We start from the raw sequence: 10,306 nt of genomic DNA, 5'->3' as shown, positions 1-10,306 counted from the left end.
ATCGGGCCTGGGTGAAGTCCTCAATCGTAATAGTACTTCGCTATTGCGTAGTTCTCATCAGACGAATGGAATTTATACGTGCAACGCGCTTAACGAGGGAGTTATGACCATTGAGAGAATCTACGCTTAAGAAACTTGACTTAGCGGGTTTGGAAACTGGCTTAGCTGAGCTGTCAATCAATCAGATTGGAGTTGTAATTTGACACAATTTAAAGGAATTCAACTTGTACGTGGTGTAAGACCTTTTTTCATCTTATATAAATAAATATGAACATAACAAATTGAATTGAGGATATCCAATTGATAAAATGGTAATCTAGGTCTTGTCTGGGAGAACTGATCACCTATAGTTCTAGGAAATCCTAGATAGCTACAGGCATATTATGGCCATGTTCGCTTTGCTAAAAAGCCATGGCTGAAAGTATTGTTCGCTGATTTATTATGAGAGAAAAACACTGTTCGTTCGCTGAAATAGTACGACTCATAAGACAAGCGAACATGTCCTAAGTGTATTTACGTAACTCATTTCGTTTATATTTTACAATGAAAATACTTAAACCACTTGAATTTATTTTACAAACTATAGATCTAACATAGATCTCTGAGCTAGAGTTGTGCCAAATGGGCCACTTATCTATTTTACATTTTCATTTTACACTTTCAACCCTATTAAATCAACCAAAACCCCTCGTTGTTGTTCTTCCTCATCTTGATGATGTTAAAGACATCCTAGGTTAAACCTATCAACTATCAAGCTTAGGACACTGGCTTGCACTTGCCTGATTGGGTGCTTTCCAGGTTGAGCGTTCAAAAACTGACGGATGCAGTGTATGTCCAATGCAGGTTAAGCTTGAGTTTGAAACTGACTAGACCAGGTTGCAAAAACCGACCAAGGGCCTGTTTGGATCCCTATACATAATAGCTATATGTATAGTTATTTCTTTCGGATTCAAACAGGTGCAACTAATAAAATAGCTAATTATTAGTGTACTATCTAGATAATAACTGTCTCACTAGTTGAACCAAATTAGAAAATAACAGCTAAAGTGTATCTCAGTAAGCATTAGCTGTACATCCAAACACTCTTTCAGCTAATATAGGTAGCTATATATATATGAGCTATTAGCTACCTATTAAACAAAAAAATAGCCAGCTAACTATTAGCAGATAATGAATAAAAAACAGGGCATAAACCAGGTTGCCACGAGGCAAAGGAGCCATATGCCAGCCAGTGTGACGGCGTGTTCTAGCATCAATAGCGGTCTCATGGGTCAAACGAGCCCATGATCCTTTTAGGTACCCTGGAGTCTATCTAACGACTAACGGAATACGGATCACTTGGACCAGTACCCTCACCGGTCAGGCCTCGCCCCCCCAAACCCCCCCCCACCCTCCCCCCCCCCCCCCCCCCCCCCCCCCCCCCCCCCACCCCCACCCCCAACTGACAGATGCACTCATGACACTACGCGTTGACACGCCGCGCAGGTCAGCCCTGTGCTGTGACCGACCTGGCCATCCTCTTGTGCACACCACGCTTGGGTCCTGCCTGGTACGACCTACGCGTCAGTTAGAAGCTGGAGTACACATGGTTAGCTAGCACGGAGCCAGAGTACCACGGACGCTGGTCCTAAGTCCTAACGGCACTTTATTTAAGGGTACGTTTAGTTTGCGAAATGAAATTTTTTTTTATGTTACATCAGATATTTTAGGGATGTTGGAAGAGGTTTTCAGATACTAATAAAAAAACTAATTATATAGCATGCCTGGAAGCTGCGAGACGAATTTATTAAGGCTAACTAACCCATCATTAGCGCATGTTAATTACTGTAGCACTTATGGCTAATCATGGCCTAATTAGTCTTAAAACATTCGTCTCGTGATTTCCAACTAAACTGTGCAATTAGTTTTTTTCGTCTATATTTAATACTCTATACATGTGCCGCAAGATTCGATGTGATAGTTTGGAATGAAAATTTTTTGAGAACTAACCAGGCCTAAGTGGCTTCGGTTCATTGTGAACGCAGTTACGAGCCATCCGCTTCACCTCCGCTGGCGCGTGTTGACGCATCCACTCTGCTCCCGTTCAAACCGGGGAGTCGGGGACAGGCAGGCGCTTCCTTCCATTTCCATCCCCGAGCGAGTGAGAAACATTCCTTTCAAACCAGACTGGATCCGAAAAGATAGAGCTGCATGCAAGAATAAGCAACACTCGCCACCAGATCACCTGTTCATGGAGCTCGAGATCTGAACAGAAGTTTGTTGCGAGGAAGCAGTCCCTGTGCCGCTACTAGTAATTATCCTTGGCCGCAAAGGGAAAACAGCACAACAAGAGCAGCGATATATGATATGATCGACCAGACCAGATGGATTTGCATGCATCTGCCGCCAACCCGGCCGATCCGACAGGGGTCACCACCACCGGCACCGCCACCTGCTGCCCAATCCCACCACCACTCCTGAAAGCTGAAAGGGGCCTGGAAAGGCAAAGGCAGTCGGAACGGGAGGACGAGAAGCTAGAGCCTAGAGCAACAGGGTTGTGTGCGCGTTACGGCTCTGCTGCAGCCCGCAGCGACGACACAAACACACTGGCGGCGGCCGCTCAGCCACACCGCACTAGTAGCGAGCGACCGATCCCAGCCTAGCCGAGTGCCCGGGGCCCGGCGAGGCCCGAGTCCTGGCCATCATCATCGCTATCGCGCCTCCGCTCCACCCACCACTAGCGCAGGGGTGAGGGGTGTCATCTGCCATAGTGCCATCGGCCCCCGTTCACGTCCGTCATCCGTCACGGCTAGCTGGGCCGGCGTCGCCGCGAAAACTACCGGCATTAAGCGTGATCTCGAAGCGAAAAACGAAAGCTCCACGAGTGGCATGGCAGACTGGCAAATCTCCCGGCCGGTCCGGCAGTGCGCGCGACATGATTGCCTGCTGCCTCCACCGGTGCTGTTTCTGTTTTCATTCACGGTTCACCAGGTAGAATTGCTACTGATCGATCCTCCTGGTCTCTCATGGTCTGCCTTTCTCTGTCAATGAAGCTGGGGGTTTAGATTGATGCTTCTTCAGTTTCTCTCTGTCCAATGCAATATGAACATTTGTGTTCTGCTTCATCGGATGATTGGCTTTGCTGGGGCCAAATTATCCAGGTTGACTTCGCGCTTCGCAGCAGCAGCCAGTTGCGCACAAATCCGCATGATTAGGCGTCAGGACACCACGAGTAAGCCTTAACCACGAGTACGTATACGTAGTACTCCTACGTAGAATTCCTAGAGATCTCAGCATCCCATGGGTAGACGCAAGACAAGTTGAAACCGAGGAACTCCCGACCAATCAGAACTCGGCAGCAACATTTCCAACGATTAAGCAAATCATTTGCTGGGAACGGTACAAACTTTAATCTATGTGTTTGCTGTCTGTTTGGGATAACAATAGCGTATCTGGCATTTCAAACACGGAGGGGATAGGGAAAAAAAACAAAGCTTTGCTGAAAAGTCCAACCTTTTCCTCTAATAAACTACGCTTAACAGGTCAGCTTAACACGAGCTAACCACACCTCCCAACAACATGCCAAAACCGACAGTATCTTATATTGAGTGTATTGGTAGCAGTAGCTATCTGTGAGCTGTGATAACCCCCGTTGTTTAGCAATTAGTACTGGTGCTTTGATACGGTGATGGCACACTGGCACCAGGCGCAAGTTAAACAATGGGATCCGTCGATCCGGAGCACGGAGACACAGCACAAGGCGCCACTGGTGTGTATGTTCACACATCATCATCAGCCAGTCACGCTAATACCCACAGGAATACATCATCATCGATCATCGTCATTACACATTTGTCACATCGTGGACAGCCCGGAAGTCACTAAGAGAGGCCCTAATGCGAGGAGAATCTCCTCCAAATTGCGGTCTGCCATTAGTGTTATGCTGAAATTTGACTTACGCTAATGTTTATGTTGAAATGTTGTGAGAAAAAAAAAATTATTTCATAACTGAAAAATAGTGCTGAATAAGCTCAAGCGAGTATTTCATGAAAATCTTACTGTCCCATCTTTTCAAGAAGACGTACTACTGCTTGTGAGTTGTGTCCATGGTCTGTTTCTTGCACCTGTCTGTGTCTCTAAAAGGATTGGAATTGGAATGAACAAATGGCCAGGCAGGCCAGTGGTAAGTGAACGGCTCCAGCACGCACAAAGGGGTTGGGAACATTGAATAGAATGGTTTGGTGTACCAGCAAAGAGTAATGAAGGGACTGGCCATCCATCCACCATCAAGATGCTGCCTGCCGCCATGTGAATCCTCTGACCAAATGGAATTGAATTGAAATATACTAGTATAGTGGTAGAATCTCGTTTTCATCGGCCAAATAGGGCAGGACTCCTTGACCCTGTTTACTTCTTAAAATTTTGTAAATTTTTTTAAGATTCTCCTATACATCGAATCTTTGACTCATGCATGAAGCATTAAATATAAATTAAAAATAAAACTGATTACACAGTTTAGACGAAATTCACGAGACGAATCTTTTATATACTTGTTTAGTTCCCAACCAAATTCCCAAAAAGTGCTACAGTAGTCATCCCATCGAATCTTGCGATACGTGCATGGAGCATTAAATGTAGACGAAAAAAAAACTAATTGCACAGTTTGATTGGAAATCACGAGACGAACGTTTTGAGCCTAATTAGTCCATGATTGAACACTAATTACCAAATAAAAACGAAAGTGCTATAGTAGCCAAATTTCCAAATTTCACGAACTAAACACAGCCTAAGTCTAATTAAACTATGATTAGACACTAATTACCAAATAACAACGAAAGTGCTGCAATACCATTTCCCAATTCGCCAACTAAATAAGGCCTATCATTCAGACACAAAACAAAACGATCAAGAAACTTCTTTTAGGGCGTGTTTGGTTCGTTGGTTCCGAACGAACATGCATCGTGGGGTGCAGAGTCGGAGCGTTTGATTGGCCGGAGGAGCGTCGGAGCCTGGCTGGCCGCATGCAGGAAGTGCCGTCGGGCCTGGCTCGCGGGAAACGCCCGAATCGGCCGTTTCTGCTGGGCCAGGCTCGCTCGGTGCAGCTATTTACTCGACTAATGATGTATTAGTGCATGATTAGTAAATATCAAGTGATATTAATTTATTTTAAAGATGTTTAAGACATAATTAGATAAAATAAGAACTTTAAGAGTGTATTTGTACAAAATAAAAATCATAATCATAACCTTATAATATTTTTATCCCATGCAGTATATCTTCGTACAGGCAACCAAACACCATCTCTTCTCAGCCAGCCTGAGTAGATATACTCAACCAAATATGACAGCGTTCTATGTGCTCAGCCTGTCCCATGTGAGCTGGCTCTCAGATAACAGACCCTTACCAATCTCCGTGCGAATGCTGTCTCTCTCCTCCATCTGTCTATCTCCAGCAGCATTTAATTCTGTACATAGAACATGTACCACAGACATCATTAACTCTAATCCGAACATCATTGACAAAGAATCATGGGTTAGAGTAGTTCGATTTTGCAAAAGAAGAAATTCGAGATTACACAGGTAGCTGTACAAAACATGAACATGTAGTTCCTTGATAGCAGTACAAGCAGCTCGTTACATTGCCACAAAATGTTGGGCCGACAAGCAGTAATACTAGTATATGTCAACGGAGTGGTTTGGACTTTGGACTTGGTTTGGGTGTGCCAATCTTACAGACTCTTCTTCACGGATAGGCAAAATGTAATAAATCCAAAAAGGAAAAAAGAAATTCTAAAAAGTGGACTAGTAATCTGGATAAGGTGGAATGGAAGGAGGAAAATGGAAGCAAAGATCACCGGAAGCGGCCGCCGTCGGCGAGCTTCCTGGAGCGACAGCGCGTGACGGAGGCGGCGGATGAGAGGCTGTGGAGCGGCGACGGCCGGAGCTCGCAAGAGAAGGAGCCGGGGTCCGGCGGCTGGACGCCGTGGCGGTGGCGGCGGCCCGGGCTGGGCCGCACGAGCGGGCTGAGGCAGACGACAAAACCCGACGGCATGCTGTTGGTCTGGCGGCGCTGGCAGGTGGTCCTCCGCATGGGGGACGGGGACGGCCGCCACGGGGTATCCGCGGCGGCGGGCGAGCTGCTGCTCTCGTCGCCGCTGCCGCCGTGGCTGTCCCGCTCCGGCGAGAGCCCCCGGTTGCTGACCACGAGGCGGCAGGAGGAGCGCCTCGGCGGGGCCGACTGTGGCGAGGTGGCCGAGGCCGCCGGCGCCGCCGCCTGCTGCTTCTTGCGGCGGCGCGGGATGATCCCGGCGAACCAAGAAAAATGTTTCTTGCGCTCCTTGGCGCCGCCTTCCTGCTGATGGTGATGCTTCTCTTCCGATCTGCGGTGGTGGTGGTGGCGGCCGAAGAGCGTGGCGAGCACGGAGAAGTTGCGGGCGCGCCGCTTCTCGTACTCGTAGGCTATGTCGCCTTCCTCCAACGCGCCGCCGTAGGTGGGCCCGACCTGCGGCGTCCGGAAGAAGAGCAGGCTCGGGTGGTGCCTGAGCGCGCCCGACGTGTCCGACTTCCTGCGGGACACGTACGGCGACACCGACCTCGGGAACGCCAGGGGCTCGGGCGGAACCGGAGGGGCCTGGGCAGGAACGGGCGGCGGCGGGGATGCGTCGCCGTTCTGCGCGGCCTCGAGCGCGAGCAGGCGGTCGCGGAGGCACGTGGCGCAGACGCCGCCGCCGGCCTGGTACGGGTGCTTCTTGCACCTCATGCCGCCCACCCCGTCGCGCCTCGTCTCATCTCCTCTCCTCTCCTCTCCCCGCGTACGTCGCCGGAGCCGCCGCGGGGCGTTCCCTCGGCGCGGTAGATGGGTGGGTGGACGGATTGACGACGAGGCGGGCGCGGGTGCGGGAGCGGAGCGAAGCGAAATTTGCGACGGCGCAGATGCACCTGCCTTCCTTACTTTCGGCCTATACCCCTTTTCGGGCTGGGACTGGGATTTGCTTAAATTTGGGTGGGTTTTGTTTAAGCCAGATTGGCTGGTGGCTACGCGGCAGCTGCAGCCTGCAGGTGGGCGTGCGTGCGCCGAGCGCGTGCGTTTGGGCGGGCGGGTGCGATGGGAGGGAGGCAGGAGAGGATCTTTTCGTTTCGGAGAAGAGAAGCGATGCGGGGGCGGGTGGCGGTGGAGGGAGCACGCGGCTCGCGGCAGGTCAGGTGGACGTGGACACGAGGCGGAGGAGATGGATGAGGAATTGATGAGATTTCCGGCGGCAGCCGGCCTGGAGGGGCGACCGCGCGATGCTGTGCTTGACGGCATCGGCGTTTCGTTTGCTTGTGGCTTCGGGTCGGGACCTCCGGCCTCGGAGTTGGGTGAGCCGTCGAGACCTCATGATTTCGTTCGTCACTGGGTGGTTGATTCGGCGTTGGCTTCATGGCATGGCCCGGATCGGAGCGGGTCGTCCTGTAATGCGGAAAATATTTCTAGTTCACGTGTTTTTTCTGTGAAAATTCCTGCACGGTCCTTGTGAAATTCCTGTTCTAAACAGGCCACTAGTATTAGGCGTCGTGTGGCACTGTGGGCCTGTGCCAGAGGGAAGCGTCGTGTGGGCGTGTAGCACTGTGGACCGGCCCAGGCCGGGGAGAGTTGTGGTAATGTGGTGTCCGTTGGATAAGCTCTTCATTTCAACTCAAAAAAGCCTTGTTTCAAATATTGACACACATAATTAGAAATTATTAATTACGATTAGTACTATCATAAAAACATATAAGTTGCCGAATAATTAAGATTCAATATTTACTGCTGGGGAGAAAAGCCGTTGAGCATGACTCGATGGTGTGAACTGTTGAACTCCTTAGCTAGCTCGACGTATCGCCCTATTTTGCAATGCATATGGTGCATGGCTTGTTGTCTGGAACTATAAAAATTTCTTCGTGATAATATCATAAATAGTAGAATCGCGTCATATATACATGGCGCCGCGGAGCTATATCATACAAAGAAGGAACATATTGGATACTCTGGAGTAGGTGCCAAAGCTTCCTTGAGGTCAACATGGATCAAGGCCACCTCTGTTCTTTTGTGATTATTATCACTATATATATATTTTGGTATGTTCCTTTGTTACACAAAAAAATAATTGTCTAATTTTCACATAATCTATCGAGTGCCTATTGTTGTCTTTAATCCTATGCTCTGCCATTGCCGCATACACCAACTAGAAACAAACTATAAAACCTCTGTTCATTTGATAATGTACAAGGGCAAGAAAACCACCTAAGGGACAAGCATTTCAAGGTCAAATATAAACTTAAAAGCTCTATAAGATGGACCCATAATCCATTATAGTCTATAGTCTCACGGAGTACCATAGTCATACTAGGCAAAACACCTGTATCCTTATATAACTAGATTTAAGGACCACGATTTGAATAAAACTTAACATCAGTATAAAGAAAGAACACAATGAGGACGGCGTTACGTTACTTTCTTCTGGGAGGAATATGTGTCATCGTCTATGTACCGCGTGCTGCGTATTCGAAAATGGTACCATGACCCTGGAACCGGAGGTACACGTACGATATCATAGGCGGAGCTAGCTAGGTGAACAGGTGGTTCATGGACCACCCTAAAATTTAGCTCAAGGTTAAACTACAGTAGATGAGCTCTTCAAAATCATAAAAATTACACATGGACCACTCTATAATTTGGTTTTACATCTACAGTGGACCACCCTTGCTCCAGATCCTAGCTACGCCACTGTACGAGATGTTGTGTTAGGAGACTTTTTTTCAATATACTCCCTCTATCTTAAAATAGAAGTCATTCTCGTTTCTCGAGAAGTTAACTTTTTTTTAACTTTAACCAATTATATATAAAGGAATATTAATATTTATAATACATAATTATTATCATTAGATAGATCGTTAAATATACTTTTATTATATAATGACTTTTTTTTGAGACGGAGGGAGTAAATTTCATTATGTCAGTTTAAAACTCTTAATCAAATATTTAAAAAGATACGTAAGTCAAGGTTTGAAATCATGCTTCTTGATACTAGCGAGGAACTCTGGCCTGATTCATAAACCCCGTATGCTAGGCATTTTCTTTTTCTTACCGTTTCCTTGGTGCTTGCGTAAGAAAACCGTTTTTCTCTTTGTCGTATGCACATGCCACAGGGTGTGCTAACGACATGGTACAACTATTTATGGGCCTTTTGTTTTTGTTGCAAAGGTGCTTAGCTAGGCGCGAGTGCTTAAAGGGAGATGCACTAGTGGTTGATATGACAATTTGTTGAGCAGTAATATATGAAAACTTTGCATTGTAGATACAGTGTTATTGGCTCCACCATACCTTAATCTAGGTTGTTAACTATGTTTTAGCTAACATCGTCTAGGACAAACTAGCAGAAACAACGTAACAAGAAAAATGGAGTACGGTCATGTTAAGTCTTGCTAGTACTTCTAATGCCCACACTTTTGACACGTAGTGATAAGACTTGTTTTTCTTTTTAGACCCCCTTTGGATTGCGAGAACTTTTTCTGTTTTATGTGTTTTTTTTTATGAAAATGAACTTATTCCTGTGAAATTTGTGTACGTTTTTTTTTAGAAAACGGTAGGAAAATTTCTATACGTGAAATTCCTGCGTTCTAAAGGGCCCTTAATCTACAAATGTTATCCATTATGATTGGCCGCATATAGACCAAAACATTGGTTCATAATTCTCTGATACATAAGTGCCGCTTGCTATATCTACACATTCAGAGTCTTGCTGGGAACATGAAGTAGGAGCACTCCGTCCGTACTTGTTTAGGGGCAGACGTAGACGGACCCACGACTATATGTTGGATCTTTCGCCGACGAAACGACCACGTGTGTATTTTAAAACCAGGCAACTCATTTCCATGCTTTTTCGTCGTCCCTGACTGAGATATCGAGTGCAGCACTCTGTTCGTTTCTGTGCCACATAACCGTCGCTCGCCGACCGCTGTGTACCAGTGTACGTATATCGTAGCGACGTAGCTGCGGAAAGCCCACCGTAGTCCATTCTACGTATATACAGCATTGAAACGGATGAAGTGCATGCGCGGCACGGTTGGCACCGCACGGATCACAGCTCGGTCGCGTCGTCATGTACTCGACCTCCAGAAGCTGTTCCATTCACAGAGAGCCGTATCCGTGCGCAGTTGCCGGTGCGCAGTTGCCGGCGTAGTGACGCCTTTGCGCTCGTGACCCGTGACACGAGTAAACATCAGCTCTAGAGCTTGGCTCTCGAGCGAGCGCGACCTTACCTTGCTTCCGTCGTTCCGCGGATAGTCGTCTCCGGGGACATGGAAGG

The 10,306-nt window shown here is 47.5% G+C and overlaps 1 protein-coding gene across 1 annotated transcript; it reads right to left on the bottom strand.

Annotated features, from left to right (window-relative positions):
* Positions 1-5,559: 5,559 nt before the first annotated feature.
* LOC136464179 (uncharacterized) lies at positions 5,560-7,205 on the bottom strand. The gene has a single exon (XM_066463138.1). It carries the CDS (start codon positions 6,736-6,738, stop codon positions 5,830-5,832), a length of 909 nt encoding a protein of 302 aa, XP_066319235.1. The 5' UTR covers positions 6,739-7,205; the 3' UTR covers positions 5,560-5,829.
* Positions 7,206-10,306: the final 3,101 nt, after the last annotated feature.

This window comes from Miscanthus floridulus, chromosome 7 (genome assembly GCF_019320115.1).
Source record: "Miscanthus floridulus cultivar M001 chromosome 7, ASM1932011v1, whole genome shotgun sequence".
NCBI lineage: Eukaryota > Viridiplantae > Streptophyta > Magnoliopsida > Poales > Poaceae > Miscanthus > Miscanthus floridulus.
The sequence above is the reverse complement of the archived record's forward strand: the minus strand, read 5'-3'. Positions and strand labels throughout refer to the sequence as shown.